General features: G+C 39.1%; 1 protein-coding gene across 7 annotated transcripts in view; it reads right to left on the bottom strand.

Moving 5' to 3' along the window:
- Positions 1-15,059, bottom strand: part of NFU1 (NFU1 iron-sulfur cluster scaffold) — a 29,507-nt gene extending 14,448 nt beyond the window's left edge. Inside the window, exons 1-4 of one of the 7 annotated variants that reach the window (XM_068564848.1) lie at positions 14,756-15,059; positions 12,376-12,476; positions 9,031-9,166; positions 2,799-2,865 (exon numbers count right to left, since the gene is read on the bottom strand). In XM_068564848.1, the coding sequence (XP_068420949.1) occupies positions 2,799-2,865; positions 9,031-9,166; positions 12,376-12,466 (294 nt within the window). In that variant the 5' untranslated portion in view covers positions 12,467-12,476; positions 14,756-15,059. Of the gene's footprint in view, positions 1-2,798; positions 2,866-9,030; positions 9,167-10,483; positions 10,668-12,375; positions 12,477-14,490; positions 14,601-14,755 lie in introns of those variants that run through there. The other 6 variants (XM_068564847.1, XM_068564850.1, XM_068564852.1 and 3 more) reach the window with 6 other exon arrangements.
- Positions 15,060-18,534: the final 3,475 nt, after the last annotated feature.

Here is an 18,534-nt window from a genome sequence, read left to right on the forward strand (position 1 = left end):
GAGATAGTACCCAAATAGTACTAACATCTAAAATGAGAAAGGCAGCATGTTTTGTTTTAATTTTTTAAAGGAGAGCTCTTTAGGAGAAAAACTATTAGAGGCAGTCTATTTAGATTCTCAGGAGGCTGTTAGCTAGGGTCTATGCTTAAATACTATTAAAAACTGAGTCTTCATATACAAACGGGTCTATTTTTGTCATGGATTAAGAACTAATTCAGAGACAGTACACAGAAGGTAAAACAGGCACTACTACGAATACAAAAACAAAATTAGTGAGACGCCTTAGTGATTGGTAATGAGTACTACTTCCAGGTAACATTTTAATAAATTATTTGGAAGATGGATCAGAGGGCTACCTTAGAGCTTCAGTAAGTAGTGGGCTCTACTGAATAGGGAAATATTGGTATTAAAAGAAAAAAAATATTATGAAGTTATCTGAATGACAAAAAGGCAGCATATAAGCTGCAAATATACATTTTTAGGAAAAAAAAAAGCGATGCATAAAGAAGCCTGTGAATTATCAAACAAGTTAGAAAGGGAAACAGGCAATCACTGAAGGTATCAGGTAAATGGGATAGTCCATGATGAGGAAGGTAACTGGAAGAAAGCACATCAATCTACTAGTCTATCTATTAAATATCAGTGTGTGCCCTAACTTGGAATATTATTTATTGGTTATATCATTCCATTAAGAAAAAATAATGGAGCTAGAGAAATTTCAAAAAGGGTAACAAAATTACAAAGGGAAAGGGAAATAAAAGATGACTTACCAAAATCAAATCAAGAAGAAAAACAAACCTTTGTTAAGCTATAATCACGTTTTCATCCCCCCCCAAAAAAATTTATATAGCATAGGCTAGATGTAAAAGAAATAAAAACTTCTTAAAATACATAATTTCCTATTTGTAAAATGAAGACAAGAAAAACTAGTTATAAGAATTAAATTTTTAAAAAGTAAAAAAAAAAACACTGTAAATATACTTCAATTTAAAAATGGTTTAAAAAGAAGAATTAAATTAGATAATGTATGTAAAGCACTAGTGCCACATCAAACATGTTGGCGATGCTGGTCCTTTTTTCTCCTTCAAAAAATATCAAAGAAAGAAAACTGGGGGGCTTCCCTGGTGCCGCAGTGGTTGAGAATCTGCATGCCAATGCAGGGGACACGGGTTCAAGCCCTGGTCTGGGAAGATCCCACATGCCGCGGAGCAACTAGGCCCGTGAGCCACAACTACTGAGCCTGCGCGTCTGGAGCCTGTGCTCCGCAACAAGAGAGGCCGCGACAGTGAGAGGCCCGTGCACCGCGATGAAGAGTGGCCCCCGCTCGCCCCAACTAGAGAAAGCCCTCGCACAGAAACGAAGACCCAACACAGCCAAAAATAAAAATAAAATAAAATAAAATAAAATAAGAAAGAAAATTGAAGAATAACAAAGATAGGTCAAATGTCTATAAACAAAGACTAGAGACTGGTGAGCACAGATTTGCTCACCACAATCCTACATTTGGGGGAAACCACTTGAAGCCTGAAAATTCAATTTAGGAAATTTTACATCATTGTTTCCTTCCACAAAAATTTCTTTGAATGCATACTATGTGCTAAGCATTGTTGTAGGTGAGCTTAACAAGATGGACTATCTTTATCTTCATGGAGTTTACATTCTAGTGCAGGAAAGAAAGGTAATAAAAATAAACAATATCATTAAGAGATAAATGTAATGAAGAAAATAAGGTAATAAACGCCTGGGGGGAGTTACCACTTTCAGTAATATGGTCAAGAAAGGGCTTTCTGAGAATTTAGAACAAATAACACTTTAAACAACCGTGAAGAACATTTTATAATCCGGATATTTGTGTGAACAACCATAGCCACTGGGATCGCCAGCATGGAAGCAAATCCTAATTCTCCTCCTCATATAAACAGCTGCAAGGGAATACTAGACTAGATGTAACATGTTGATAACTCAGTATGTTCCCTTTCATGGTGCAGCAAGAACTCAAGAGTAATCCTTTCAAACTGCTTAAGAGTAGCTAATTGAATACTTTTGATTTTGATGCAAAATTGGGCAAGTAATTAAGTTCAGTGCATACATATCAATTACAGATTTAAAAGAATAAGTATAGTTCAAATTTATATGGTTCATTTCTCATTAATCTAGTAGACTTAAAAATGAAACAGTCTTTTCTAGCAAATATGACCTTAGATGTTGGATGGGTAGCATATTTAGCTTGATTTTTTGACATTAAGAGGTTATCCAAGTGTTGCAGAAGTACACAATCCACTGCTCTTGTCTGTGAAGCTCTGAAGTGTCATTGCAGGATGGTAGGCTGGCAGAATGTGCCAGATGCCATTTTATAAATGCTCATTTTGAAAGGAGACAGATAATCATTCTGTAGGTCAAATATATATATATTTGATCATTTATTTGCTTCTCTTTTTACTCTATCAATGTAAATTAAGAATTAGTAAAAATTATACTTGGAAGCCTAAATTTTAGTCCTGCCAAGGTTGAGTCTTGGTCCTGCTGGAGGCTACCTATACAATCTTGGACACTGCATTTAACTCTCTGAAGCTCAAGTTTTTCTCTTTTGAAAAATGAGGGATCTGGACTATAGTTAATTTCAACTTGAAAATTCTATTAAATAATTAACTTGAGAAATGTGAGAAGTAAAATTAATTTGAGATTTTTAATAACAGTACGTGTGGAACACATCAAGAATGGATATTCTGGAGAGGGGCACTGGACTCAGAAAAAACTAAAAGTATGTCACATCTTATCTTACATAATCCTATGCTTACCTTTGTGACAGTGATGAAATCTGGTCCAAAGAAGACACTTTTTACTCCTTCAATCCTAAATAACTGCCTGTGAAAAAATTTAAAAAGAGAGATAATAAAATGTTTTATTATGGAAAAGTCTACAACAGAAGTCCCCAACCTTTTTGGCACCAGGGACCAGTTTCATGGAAGTCAATTTTTCCACGGACGCGGGGGTGGGGGTGGGAGATGCTTCCAGCGGTAACGCGAGCGATGGTGGGGAAGGTTTAGGTGGTAATGTGAATGATGGGGAGCGATGGGCAGCGGCAGATGAAGCTTCCCTTGGTTGCCCACAGCTCACCTCCTGCTGTGCGGCCCGGTTCCTGACAGGCCTCGGACCGGGGGTTGGGAACCCCTGGTCTACAATATACATGAAAGTAGAGAGAAATGTAAAAGAACCTCCACATAGTCATCAGCAGTTTCAACAATTAGCAAATCATGGCCAATCTTGTTTCATCCTCTTACCCTACGATCCAGCAATCCCACTCCTAGTTATTTACCCAAGAGAAATGAAAACGTATGCTCCATAAAGACTTGCACGTGAATCTCTTTTTTTTTAATTTATTTATTTTTGCCGCTTCGGGTCTTCATTGCTGCACACAGGTCCTCTAGAGTTGCAGCGAGCGGAGGCCACTCTTCACCGCGGTGCTTGGGTTTCTCACTGCAGTGGCCTCTCCTGCCGTGAAGCACGGGCTCTAGGCACGCGGGCTTCAGCACTTGTGGCACACGGGCTCAGTAGCTGTGGCTCACAAGCGGTAGAGTGCAGGCTCAGTAGTTGTGGCACACAGCTTAGTTGCTCCGCAGCATGTGGGATCTTTCCAGACCAGGGCCCGAACCCGTGTCCCCTGCACTGGCAGGCGGATTCCTAACCACTGCACCACCAGGGAAGCCTTGCACATGAATCTTTATAGCAGCTTTATTTACAATACCAAAAACAAAAAAATCTGGAAATGTCCATCTACTGAGGAATGACTAAACAAACTGGGAATACCCATACAATGTAGTATTACTTGGCAATAAAGAGAAATGAACTATAGATCCACACAAGGACAAGGATGACTCTCAAAATCATTATACTAAATGAAAGAAGCCAAACACAAAAGACTATCTGGTTCCATTTATATGAAACTCTAGAAAAGGCAAAACTAGTGGCGTAAAGAATATCAATAGCTGCCAGGGTGATAGATGTGTTAACTAACCTTTCTATGGTAATCATTTCACAATGTATATGTATATCAAATCATCATGTTGTATACCTTAAACTTAAACAATGCTTTATGTCAATTACATCTCACAGAAGCTGGAAAAAACATTTTTTAATAAAAATTTAAAAATTAAAAGTCATTGCCGGGGCTTCCCTGGTGGTGCAGTGGTTGAGAGTCTGCCTGCCAGTGCAGGGGACGCGGGTTCGAGCCCTGGTCTGGGAAGATCCCACATGCCGCAGAGCAATTGGGCCCGTGAGCCACGATTGCTGAGCCTGCGCGTCTGGAGCCTGTGCTCCGCAACAAGAGGGGCCGCGATAGTGAGAGGCCCGCGCACCGCGATGAGGAGTGGCCCCCGCTTGCCGCAGCTGGGGAAAGCCCTCGCACAGAAACGAAGACCCAACACAGCCATAAAAAATAAATAAATAAATGAATCACAAGAAAAAAAATTTAAAAAAAAAACAATAAAAACTAAAGGGCTTTGAAAACCAAATTATTAAAAAAAAAAAAAAAAAAGTCATTGCCATAAAAAAAAAGTTAGCAGGGTGTGGACGTGAAGCAAGAGGAGACTGAAAGCAAAGGGAAATGAGGGATCTTTTACAGTGATAAAAATGTTTTACATTTTTATTTTCTTGGTGGTTACACAATTTTATATACTTATCAAAACTCACTTAAAATTGGTGAATTTTATTGCACGTAAATTATACTTCAGTAAAGCTAATTTTTTAGAATCCTGTGAGAGGAGGAAGGGCAGATTATAATTTGAAAAAGCCCTTCAAGGAATTTTGTATTACAGCTTCCTTCCCCAATCACTGACATAAGTACCACACCTAGCAGACTCTCTAGAGCAGTTTCTTTTTTCCCAACCTTAGGAACAAAAGCTGACATACTCCAAAGGTTAGTTTCCTTTTCTTTGTCTACCATTGCAAGAATGCTATCAAAATTACTGCTTTGAAATTATTTAGGAATTTGTCTGAAACTATGTCGCCTAAGTCCTTTGCACAACCACTTCATGTTAAATTTGCAAGTGGTCACAAGATTTTTGGCTGCAGCTTATGATCCATAAACCAAAGCACAGACCTTTAAGTAGGACCCTTGATTAGCACTATCAGCAAAGCTTTTTTTTTTCCCAAATGAAAGGACTATGCAAAGGAATACACCTGATCTATGGTCCATATCATGGAGACTGCTTTAGGAAAGAGCTCATAGGTTCTGTCCCTAAAAGAAAGAAAAAGCGGAAACAGGAGTTTCAAACACTATTATACATGCTTTGTCATTTAGGTTACTTTCCTTGGGACAATTTCAACTTGTCAATGTCCAAAACAAAATATGATACCCAGAACTGAAAACACTATCCCAAATGTAGTCTAACTTGTTCAGAGTACAAAGACTATTACCTCTCTTAGGCTGGACACTAGGACTCTGTTAAAGTTTGACTGACTTTTTTGAGCATTGCATCATATCCAACATGACTAACTGAAAGGTCAGGTTCTTCTATCCCATAATTGTGCTATTCATTTAAAACATTTTAACACACGGCTTAATATTTTTTTGTTAGACTTTCATCTTATTTGCTTTAAGCCTAATAAAACTTTCAAAAATGTCTCTGAATTTTGCCATCCAACAGATAAGCAAATCCTCTCATCTGAAAAACTGATAATTATATCTTTATTAATGTTGCTGATTTTAAAAAAGTCCTGAATAAACATGCCAACTACAGGGATTCAGAGCCCTTTTACATGTCCCTGGAGACAGGTTTACCCTCTGCTTACATTTTTTTGTCTTGTCTACAAGGACAGGAAGAAACAAGTCAAATGCCTCCCAGAAGTAAGATACATTTCTGTGTATTCATTCATTCAACTAATATTTGAGTACTTGCTGAGTAGCAGACACTGTACGAAGCACTAGGGATACAACAACAAGCAGGACAGACTGGCTTCCATCCTCATGAAGCTTACGTTCTACCTTACAGTAAAAACATTCTCTGCTAAACAACAAAAACAAGGCTGACTGAAGATAATAAATTCTGTAAACCGGAGAAATGGGGATTTTTGCCAACTGAACATGTGACAGAAATAATCTCCAACTAATCTGTAACTGAATCAATTGGGGCTTTTTTATTTTTACATTTTTTAAAATACAAAACATGTGAGCTTGTACTTGATGTAAACATTTCAAACTATACATAGAGAGTGAAAATGCCTCTTGACCACCCCTCCCAAATCCACTGTTATCAGTTTCGTGTACATTCTTCCAGATCTCTTTATCAGTGCATTTTTGTTGTTTTGTGTTTTTTGTTTTCATACACATAATCATCATAATGTATTCATTGTTCTGCAACTTGCTTTCTGCAATAACAGTATGTCTTAGAGGTCATTCGGTAAACATGAGTCCTCCTCATCCTTTTTATTGTTTTATTGTTTGTCCATGCAGACTATGGACGAACAAAGTTTATCTAACTCTTCCTACCGATGAATATTTAGGTTGTTTCTAACTTATTACCATTACCAACAAGGCTACAATGAACACACTTGCACACTCCTTACGTATATATGTGGCTGTTCTCTAAGGTAGTGTTTTTCAAAACCACCAGTGAGTCGTAAAATCAATTATATAGTGACCAGGATTTTATCTAATAAAATAAAACAGAACAGAACAGAATAATATAAAAAGCACAAGAAAGGAAATATAAGAATGCTTTAGGGACTTCCCTGGTGGTGCAGTGGTTAAGAATCCGCCTGCCAATGCAGGGGACACAGGTTCGATCCCTGGTCCGGGAAGATCCCACATGCTGCAGAGCAACTAAGCCAGTGTGCTACAACTACTGAGCCTACTGAGCCTACGTTCTAGAGCCCGCAAGCCACAACTACTGAGCCCACGTGCCACAACTACTGAAGCCTGCGCGCCTAGAGCCCGCGCTCCGCAACAAGAGAAGCCACCGCAATAAGAAGCCTGAGCACCACAACAAAAAGTAGCCCCACTCGCCACAACTAGAGAAAGCCCGCGTGCAGCAACGAAGACCCAACGCAGACAAAAACAAATAAATAAAAAATAAATTTATAAAAAAAAAAGAATGTTTTATACCTTATAAAGGCGAAAATCGCCCCATCAAACACTTGTTTCATACCTATATATACATACCTATATGTATATATTTATGTATATCTGCGTATGTATACGTGTATGTGTGTATGTATATAGTGAGTCATAATATAAGATGTTTAATAGCTGATTCACTTTGTTATAAAGCAGAAACTAACACACCATTGTAAAGCAATTATACTCCAATAGAGATGTTAAAAAAAAAAAAGTTTATTACTGTGGCTTGTATTAAAAAGTACAAAAAACAAATGCTCTAAGATATATTCCAAGAAGTGGTATGTTTAGGTCGAAGGAAATGTGCATATTTATTAATTAGAAACTTTAAAAACGATTCCTGAGATAAGCATATTCCTGGCTCCCCTAAATGAGACACATTAAATGGCTGTCTGTATACAGAAATAGTTATCTAAGTTTTATTTTCCCAATATCCTTGGCAATCAGTATCAGTCTTAGGTTACCAAAAATTTCAGTTGATGTGATTGACCTAACATTTCTTATTATAAATAACTTCTCTAGCTATCAGTTAAAAAGGGGTTTTATAATTTTACTGTTTGTGCTTTATCATCAGACATACATTTAACATGTCTTAGTGAATTTAAAAACTGTCACCACTGAATGTAAATTGGTGCAGCCACTATGGAAAACAGTATGGAGGTTCCTTAAAAAACTAAAAATAGAGCTATCATATGATCCAACAATCCCACTCCTGGGTATATATCCAGAAAAAGTGAAAACTCTAATTCCAAAAGATACACACACCCCAGTATTCACAGCAGCACTATTTACAATAGTCAAGACATGGAAACAACCCAAGTGCCCATCAACAGACAACTGACTTAAGAAGATGTGGTACACATGTACAATGGAATATTACTCAGTCATTAAAAAGAATGAAATAATGCCATTTACAGCAACATGGATGGACCTAGAGAATATTATACTTAATGAAGTAAGTCAGACAGAGAAAGACAAATACTGTATGACATCACTTATATGTGGAAACTAAAAAATAATGCAAATGAATCTATATACAAAACAGAAGCAGACTCAAAGACACAGAAAACAAACTTACGGTTACCAAAGGGGAAAGAGAGGGAGGGACAAATTAGGAGCATGGGATTAACAGATAAGGACTACCTAAAATAGATTAGCAACAAGGATCTACTACATAGCACAGGGAATTATATTCCGTATCTTTTAATAACTATAATAGAATATAATCTGGAAAGAAAAATAACTGAATCACTTTGCTATCCACCTCAAGCTAACACAATATTGTAAATCAACTATACTTCAATAAATAAAAATAAAAACTGTCACCACTCACTAGTTTATTGAAAAATCATGCCACATCTGATAACTATTATCATTTATAGTTCTGAGAGGAATATTTTAGAAACTATTCCATTTTGAAACATCTAGAAATCCAGCTATCCTTGAGAATCAAATGATCATGTTTTTATTGTTTTCTAAAAACAGGGTCTTAAAGATTTAGAATGGATATCTGCCTCATTTTTTTTTTTTTTTTTTTTTTTGCCACGTGGCACGTGGGATCTTAGTTCCCCAACCAGGGATCGAACCCACGCCTCCTGCATTGGAAGCGTGGTGTTTTAACCACTGGACCACCAGGTAAGTCCTGCCATATTATCATTTTGATAGATCTTTTAACAGGAAAAATATAAATTCTTATTTAGTCATGCTGCAGATCTCTTAAGTACATCCCTTTTCAGGAGAAGAGTTTCCTAATATCAACTCTTATTTTTCTTTCTCTCTCACCTGAAAAGAAAATAATCTCTATACTGAAAAGATGCAATGCACATAAAAGTAAAATAGCTAAATAAGGCTACCTTAACCCCTGAAGTCAGTTATTTATGTTTCTTGGTAAAAGCAAATTAAAAATAGTACTATACCTAGCCAGAGGGGAGCGAAATGCTGTAGCTGGTGTGGGAAAATCCATGGTCCTTGTCTCAAGAACTGGTTTCCCTGGAATAAACTTTAAACTGTTGGGATTTGGGGTATCTTGTGTTTGAATAAACATGTATCTCACTAGAAGAGAAAAAAGAAAGAATGTTATTCTAGAAAAAAATTGTTAAGTTTATGGACTATGAAGTGCTCATTTTCAGAGAACCAAAAGAAATATGGAAAATTAGAAAAAAAGAATATAAAGCTTTATTGCCCAAGCTTACAGAATAAGAATTGTTAAAGACAAGCAACAAATTTATCAAAATATTTAGGATAACTTCACTGAATTTTATATTAATACTAATTATTTAGATAGTTTTGTTACTCAGCAGATTCTAGCAATATCCTACACCTAAGTAGGAAGGCATATCATAATTCAGGAGTCTTAGATGGATTCTATCTGGTAACTCAATACCAAATTAGCTATAATAATAAATCATCATCACTTTCCAAGGCGCTAACATTTTTTAAAGATAAATAAATTTATAATAATAACAAATGATATTTATTTTATGCTTACTTATTACATATCAGAGACAGGGTTGAGTGCTTTATATATATTTAAGCCTTTAACAATCCTATGAAGAATGTATTATTGTTCCCATTTTACAAATGAAGAAACTGAGGCTTAGAGATAAGTAACTTGTTAAGTCACTAAGAGTTAAGTAACTTGTCCAAAGGTATAGAGTTAGTGACATTATAAATTATCATGTAGGTGGGAATCTATGTGAATTACTTTCTAGAATATTTTAAAATTATCTTTAGAGATTCTTTTCTTCTCTGTTCCTTCTAGGGCCATGATCGGATTGAGAATAAAAGAATCTTTAATTTCCTACCTTGCTATTATGATAACAGCTTGTAGGACAAAAAGATAGTGCTGAGGTTTTAACAGTTTAAAACTATTAAACAGGCTCTGGTTACTTACTATGAAAATAAACCTTCTGACTTAAAAAAAAAAACAAAACACCACCACCCAGTTCTCTTCTTAGAGCAGTATATGGAGATAAGTTAATTTATTGAGTAATTATCATGTACTGGGCAGAGTGCTAAGCACTTTATGTGAATTATACCATTTAATCCTTACATCCTGCCAAGGAGGCATTGTTTTTATCCTAATTAATAAATGAGGAAACTAAAGCTCAAAGTCACTCGGCTAGTTAAGTGACAGAGCCAGGATTCAAGCCTGGCCAATTTTCCAGCACTGACTTGTTTAACCACTGTGCATTAGTGCCAAGCATAAAAGGAAAATATACTTAAGATCAGTCTTTCTATCCTGTCATAATCCTCATATCACATATCTTAAGAAAGAGTAAAGTATCAAAAAACAACAGTTTTATTTTAAGTTAGAAAGAGATTAAATTTGGCAAAACATATGGTTGGTATAAAAATGCTTTTCTTAACTGTTAAAAGAGAAGATTCTAATTTGACAGCTGAGATTGTTTTTGCACCTCGTCACGCAGTTCCAGCTAACTGATGTTGAGTCATTTCCTTGGTAAAGTAGAAATTGAAACTAAACTCCCATACATTTTGCTTAAGTCACTGTCCTGTAAAGATATTAGTTGGTGACTTGGTGACCACGCAAATCCTAAAAAAGAAAAAAATGAAAAATGATAACCTCAGTGTTGAAGTACTTGATTTAAAATATTTATACTTCCAACCAATAAATTCCTCTGACAATCTGCACTACAAGGGAACAATTTTTCAGATGGAACATTATATAAAGTGCTGCCGCCACTTTCTGTAAATATACAGAAAACAAGGTTCTTTTAACCCTGGCTCTGACCAATCATCTCTGTGGTCTTTCTTAATAATTTATTGGTAACCAAAATCTCTGCACATATTAGGCACTCCACCAATATTTGAAGAATTAAATCTGGCTTTATTCTACTCAGTCCATTTGTGTAAAACTATACATGCAGAAAGAAAAATTTTTAGAAACACCTGAAGAACTATAAATGTAAAAAATTATTTAAGAGAGTATAATCTATGTATGTCTGAAATAGAAAATATGATAATATATGATATCACTATATAAATTTTAACAATGAACAAAGGTATTTCAAAAAAAGTAATCTGACTAGGTATTAACAAAATCATTCCAGTTACAGCCTAAACTGGGTTAAATTAGGTATTTCAAAAATGACTCTCAGATCCATCATCCAGAAAGATCCTCTGAAAGTGTCATAACGGTTACAACAGGAGAGAAAGACTCTTGTAAAATAATCTTTCCTATTATGCTTGGTATAATAGGTAACAGATAAAAAGGTAGGCATAAGCTCCCCCTCAAATATAAATTAATGGTGCTTGAAGTCAATATCAAAGACTAAAATCAGCAGGTTTCCAATTTGAAAAGCCTAGATGACCACATAATTCAGTTCTACAAAATTTAAAAGTCTAATTAAAGTAGCTTAAGATGCTGAGTTACTCAATATTTATGCCTAAACTGCTCTGTGACTCAAGGAGACAGGAACGACACTCCTGTTCTTGCCCCAGGATACAGTGGAGGTAAGGTCTCCACCCTGATCCAACCCATGGCATTAGCCAGAGTTAGCCACCTTCCAGAGTAGCATGGCCACAAGGAGGAGTTCAAGGTAGTGATGGAAATGGAGATGGGCCAAGAGCTGAATCCAAATTCTTACAGCTCCATAAGCACATATAGGTAGGCATTCACAGACAGACAGACACACACACACACACACCCCCTCCCCGACAAGGTTCCCGAACCACATGACAGTGGTCGTATTGCAAAAATTTTCAAATCCTATCTTCATACTTATTTCCAATATTAAAGAAAATAAAAGCATGTAACATCAACACGACTGTCAACAAAACCATAGAGATTAATGGTGACAAAAAAAGAAAAACTACATTCAAAGTACTATGTCCTAAGGCCTGGGTGAAAGCTAGAAACTTACTGATTTTAGAGGTATTCTTATCAAAATAAGGAGGGCAATAGCTTAAAATACATATGATTCTTTGAAACACAAACCCATTTGTAACTTCTTTTTATATTTTTGTTCAGAAATCATTTATTGAGCAACTCATGTTCCAGAAGATATGTTGCACAAGAAACTGAGATTTCATAGAAGTACTGGACACTGTATTCAGGATTCTTGAAATTTAAGGCCAAATGATATGTGTAAGCAAATAATTATAGTAAAGTGTAATTTATGGCAGAAAAAAATGTTATATTCTTTTTATAGGCATCTGAATAGAAAATTTACAAATTCTCATTGTTTATGACCCACAAAATTTCACTCAGGCAGTTTGCTCTAAAAGAGATGAAATTTTACCTGTGTTACATAAGGTTGCAGGGAGTGGGAAAAGTGGTCTCTGGACAAACTGATGCAGAGGCTGTTTCTTAATGGTATGTGGATTCATCATATGACAGAATCTACATTTAAAAACAAATAAAAATGACATTTTAAGAGATAATCTCTTAAGCTCAAGTTTCTACTTCTCATATATAAAACAACCATAATGAAAATAATAACAAAGATGAATTTTCATTTTCCATCCACAACATTATTTCCACTCCCTTAGACAAGCAATATCTACAATTTAAAAACAAGAGCTCAAGGGGAGATTTATAGCCTTTATAACTGAGTGTATATAGAATATACAATATCTGGTGTAAAGAAACAGAAATGCATCTACATTTGTGATTTATAACCTGGAGTTCCAGACTCTTAGGTATGCATGAAGGAGGCAAAGAGCTACAAACAGTTTTTCCCTTTTTAGATTTAAAAACAACTAGGTGACAGAGTCACATGGTTCAAAATTCAAAGGGAATAAAAGTAAATACAGTGAAAAGTCTCCCTCCTTTTCTGTCTCTACCACCATGTTTCCCTGGAAAGAGACAACCTATGCTATTTGTTTTGAAAGGCATTTCAATACCTCCAAAAGTCTAATAGAAAATATACTATTCTCCACCAAGCTGCTAAAGAAGTCAACAATCTATACGTGCTTTCTGACTGGAAACATATTGATGCTGCTTTGTAACTTTGGTTATTTTACTCTGAATATAATCAGAATGAAATAACCAAAGTTAACAAAACTTCCAAAGTGTTGACTGGCTATTTCTTTTTTCATGGATTTGACTAATTAAAAACAAAGGGAGAAGGGAAAAACAAATACTACTAGAAAAGTAAACAAAAGGAGATGTTACTAGTGAAAAATTTTAGAAATCTAATGCAAGTTACTCGAAAATCCAGTTTACTTTAAAATACTATTGTTATCCATTCCAATTTTCATTTCACAGGCCTCACTGAGGAATTTTAAGCATATTTATGATCACTTTTTGCTTTTTATGTTTCTCTGATTATTTTCAACCTGCAAACTCATAAAGAGGAAGGACTGTCTTCATTGCTGTCCCTAGCCACTAGCATGATGACCTTCCTCATTTCTAAAATGAAGTTAATATTCACCGCTAACTCATAAAGACTGGGGCAAACATGGATCCAGATAATCCAGGTAAAGTGCTTAAAACAGGGCTAGGCCATGTAGCATGTGTTCAATAAATGTTAGCTACCACTATTATTAGTATGCGATAGGTGCCCAACAATCATTCATTAAATGGAATTCAGGTTTGGGGTGAGTTAAATTATTCCAGGAAGACATCTACTCAAAAATAAGAGAGGGAGACAGGAGGTGACTAACAAAAAATCCTTCTGCAAACCTAATTATTTTAGCAAATGCACTTCAACTTCAAGAGCATCATTAGCACTAAAACCCCTAACAAACACTCAGGAGGTCAACCCTTGTGAGGCCCTCTTCTCCTTTTGTTCCGTAAGAGAAACCAGGGTACAACAATCTACTTGCGTCCTCAGTGCCTTTCACCTAACCGCTGTTGACAGATGTCCCTGGGAAGCCAAGCGCAAAGACAGGGCAAACGGAAAGAGGAAAGACAAGGGAACGGAGTGGGTTTGGTGGGTGGGGCGCGGAAATCTAGAGTTCCAGTACTTAGATGCTGTGTGACTTCAGATAGGTCATGTTCCCCTTCTAGGCCTCACTAAGAAAATGAGTGACATTTTTGACGTTCTGATTTTGTGTTTAAAAGGCAGAGCGAATGCACGGGGTGGAGGGGCTAGAGGGGCCCCGATTTAAAAACAGCTCCTTTGTGGGGTCCCTACAGCCGGTCTCTGGGAGCCTCCCCACCACAGGGACTCAGGCACCGGGTCTCGGAGCCTGGGACAAGGCCGGCAGGGCCCGCCAGAACCGGGTCGCAGAGCTGCTTCACCGAGAGCTGCCCACCTCAGGGCTTAAACCCCCAACTTCAGCGACGGGGGTGGACCCAAAGACAAGGTCAGGGGCACTTCTCCCCACCCGGTGTAAGAGAGGGCGGGCGGGAGGCGACCGCTCTGCTGGCTAAGCCCAGCGGCACCGCTTATACGCAGCCCCGGGCTCACCACCTACCGCCTCCGCAGCCCCGCGGCAGCCGCCGCAGCCCCCCAGCCCAGGAGAGCCGCCGCCGCCATCTTGGTCCGAGTGCGCAGGTGTGGGACAGGCCGCTCCACCCCCAACAGCCTTCGCAACGGTGCTCAAGCCCCGCGCAGGCGCAGGCCGGCCGGGATCTGGCAAGGCACCGTGGATAGCGCACCCTACCGGCCGCGCGCGGCTCTGCTGCGGATGAGCGGGGCGGGCTTGCGTCGGCTGTTTGAAATCATTATCTACCTACTTCAGGAGGCAGGGCAACGGGGAAAAAAGAAATCCTTGCGACGCTTGCGCAGGCGTCCTCAAGTAAGCACGAGGGACTCCGCACGCATGCGCGGAACCGTACATTGCTTTTCCCACTTGATAGGTGTTGCATTTGCACAGCCTGATCCTGCGGAACATTCTATACCCGCCCATTGCCTCTGGTAGGAACCTGCTTGCCATTCAGGCCCAGTTCAGTGACTGTCTCAAAAGACGCCCTGAAGCATCCCCTGGGAAGGTTCTCGCCTTTCTCCAGCGAGCTGCCTGCCCTTCTCCCATGGGGCCCGTGTGGACCTGGGTTAGGCTGGGTTTGTGGACTCGGTCATGTTGGACCAACACGCACAGAGAACTCACCTCGTGTGGAGCTGCCTTTTGCTGTATAAGCATGAGTAGTGACTGATTTCCAGAGCAAAGTACAAAAGTTCGTTAACTATTCTCCAGGATCTTACTGGGGTAAAAAAACTTTCTCTAGGACAGCTGTTCTCAAAATGTGGACTGAGGGCAGCAACCGCATGGGAACACGTGGGAAATGCAAATTATCACACCACACGTTAGACCTACTGAATCGCAATCTCTGGAGCTGGGGTCCAGTAATCTGTTTTAACAAACCCTCCAGGTGATTCTGATGCAGGCTAACATTTATTTGAGAAGCACTGTTCTAGAAGATATACGAGGACTGGTTTCTGTAAGGGAGACAACACACCTGTTGTCGGACAGGTTGAGGCCACATGGAAGGGGAGGCATCTAAGGGGGTGGGCGGGGCTTCAGACTGTGGCTGCTCTGGGTCTGGACACGTGAGACTCCTCTGAATGCATCTTACATTCGCAAGGCTGCGTGTTGGCTTCTGTCTTTGCTGACCCATTCTAGACCTCAGTGTCATCCACGGCTTTCCCCTTTACTCTCTTCTAGACCTTGAATCAAGTGTGCAATGTGGCTCTTCCACCCAAGAACATACCCCAGTTAGGAACCATCTTGCTATCTTCAACTTCTCCCTCTCTTACCTGTTCCTTCCCATAAGAAAAATCCTGCCTTGCCCCAAACCACCTTAAAACCACCACTTTTTCTTCCCCCTGCAAAGTCGAATGGCATAAAAGAGTTGTCTACACTTTTAGTCTCTAGTTTTTCACCTCCCACTCTTCAAACCACCAAAAGCAGCCTTCTGTGTCCCACCGGTGCGGGGAGGGGAGCTGCTCTAGTCAAGACCCCCCACATCATCCATGTTGCTGAATCTGAAGGACCCTTCTCGGTTTTCACCTTTCTTGACCTCTGGAACGTGGAATGCTGAGGGTCTCTCCCTCCCTTTAATAATCTGATTCCTTGGCTTCCCAGGCACCACAACTGCCAATTTTTCCTATTATTTTTCTGGTTACTCCTTCTCCTTTCTCCTTTGCAGGATTTCATCTACCCGCCTCTTAAGTGTTGGTGCTTTGGGGGACCTCATTCCAGGTAGTACTCTTACCATTTTTTTGTGTGTGTGATTAATTGACAAACTTCAGGGAGTTATGCCAATTAGCATTTCAGTCAGCCACCAAAATATGTTTCTCTCCCTTGCAAAAACTGGATTAAAAAAAATTGGGGGGGGGGGAATCTTCCCTGGTGGTGCAGTGGTTAAGAATCCGCCTGACAAGGCAGGGAACACGGGTTCGAGCCCTGGTCCGGGAAGATCCCACGTGCTGCGGAGCAACTAAACCCGTGCGCCGCAAGTACTGAAGCCTGTGCACCATAACTACTGACGCCTGCACTCCTAGAGTCCGTGCTCCACAACAAGAGAAGCCACCTCAGTGAGAAGCCTGCGCACCGCAACGAAGAGTAGCCCCCGCTCGCCGCAACTAGAGAAAGCCCGCGCGCAGCAACAAAGACCCAATGCGGCCAAAATAAATAATAAATTCTTTTTTGCCAATTACTGGTCATTTACATTAAGTGGAAAACAAAACTGGTTAGAAACAGCACATATAGTATGATCCCATTTACGTAAAATAGTTTGTGTCTCTGAGGATGTGCTTGTATGTGTAAGCATATAGTGTCTGGAAGGCTGACTGCCAGCCTCCTTTCTCTTTCCCCTCCCCTGGCTGTTTTCAGTTTCTTAAATATGCTGAATTATTTCCCACCTAAGGACCTTTGCATAAATTGTTCCCCCTTCAGGGAACAGTGCAGAAAGCCACAGGCAACCCCAGCCAAGGAAAAGGACCACTGCTCCATGATCCCAAGCCCCTTCCTACTGCCCCATGCTGCAGGAGGCTGGTGTAGAAAGAAGAGGAGACTGGTCTTTGAACCTAACCAAGGGAAAGGAAGAAAGCTCTAAGGCAGATACAAGATGGAAGTTTTAAAGACTTGGCTAGATTTTTTAAATACTTGACAGTAAGATAGAAAGTAAGACAGTTTTTAAAGATGAAAGTGACCAGAAAGCAATGGGATTTGCCGAATTTCAATCAAGGAGTGAGGCAGGAAGAACAAAAAGATGACATTTAAGCCCTTTTTCTGATTGTATCTTACTGAACTCATTCTGTTCAAAATACTGGTTATATATATATATTTTAACCATTCCCTTTACTAGCTACTCCAAAGATACCCAGTCCCTCCTCATTCTTAGCAGATTTTACTTCACAGAGAAAAAGATAGAGGCCTTGGTGGTAGCAGTGGTGGCAACTGACTCTCTAAACTATTCAAGCCTTGCACAAACTCACCTACTTATCTCTTTCTGCTGAAAGCATCCAGAATATACCACTTCAGGAGCTTTGTTTGGAACTACCGTTATCTACCTAAAAGTAGAGCCTCTCAAAAGATTTCAGGTGTTATAAATCCTCTCCCCAGGAGTCTAGCAACCAGGAATGATTGACTCCTATCACTGAAGAGGAGAATTCGGCTCAGGGATAAGAAATCACCTAAGCAGACATTCTCACAAAGCTATCATAACTCTACTCTCGTTAAGAAACCATTTATCTTCTCCTAAAAATCATTTGTTTTCCCATAGGTGTCCTTCTCCCCTTCTCCTTCCCTTTGATGGAAGAAATGTTCACATACTGAGGTATGGGGAAGTTATTCTGGCTTATACATGATTTGGCTTGAACTTTATGCTAACTAAAATAGTCTGTCTTATCACCTGTCAACCATGTATTGTACACGTACTTTAACCATTGAAAGAATGTTGCCCACCATCCAGTTATATAAAGGGTTAAGTCACAGTCCACTGCTGTGGCTCACACTGGGAGCCCTGAAGGGAATTCACGGGGAAAAAACCAGCACGGGATAAGGCATTCTGCATTTTTGAATAAACTGGCCCCTAGATAGTTACGATGCAGACCTCAGGAAGAGTTTCAGTGACCCTAGATTCTTGCATCTTCCCATACATAGAAGGTCACTAAAATCATCAACTTGAGATAGCTGTTCTTTGCGATGAGCAGTCATCTTTTATCAGGATCTATGCTTGACCAGCCAAAAACATTACATATCTCCGGGCTCCTCCCCTACCTCTTCAAAACAGTCTTCTCAGAGCTACTGAGAGGCTGTTTCTCAAGCTATAGTCCTCAGTTTGGCTTGACTGAAACTCTCTTCTATTCTTACTTAGATTATTTATTGATTATGTGCAGCAGCACCTTATTAAGATGATATTGGGTTGGACAAAAAGTTTGTTCGGGTTTTTCATAAAGCCCGGGTTATGGAAAAACCCGAACGAACGTTTTGTCCAACCCAATATATAAGCCCCAAATTCTAACTGCCTCCATGAGTTATATTTTTCTGTGAATGCCCATGTAAGTATG

This window comes from Eschrichtius robustus, chromosome 15, assembly GCF_028021215.1.
Source record: "Eschrichtius robustus isolate mEscRob2 chromosome 15, mEscRob2.pri, whole genome shotgun sequence".
NCBI lineage: Eukaryota > Metazoa > Chordata > Mammalia > Artiodactyla > Eschrichtiidae > Eschrichtius > Eschrichtius robustus.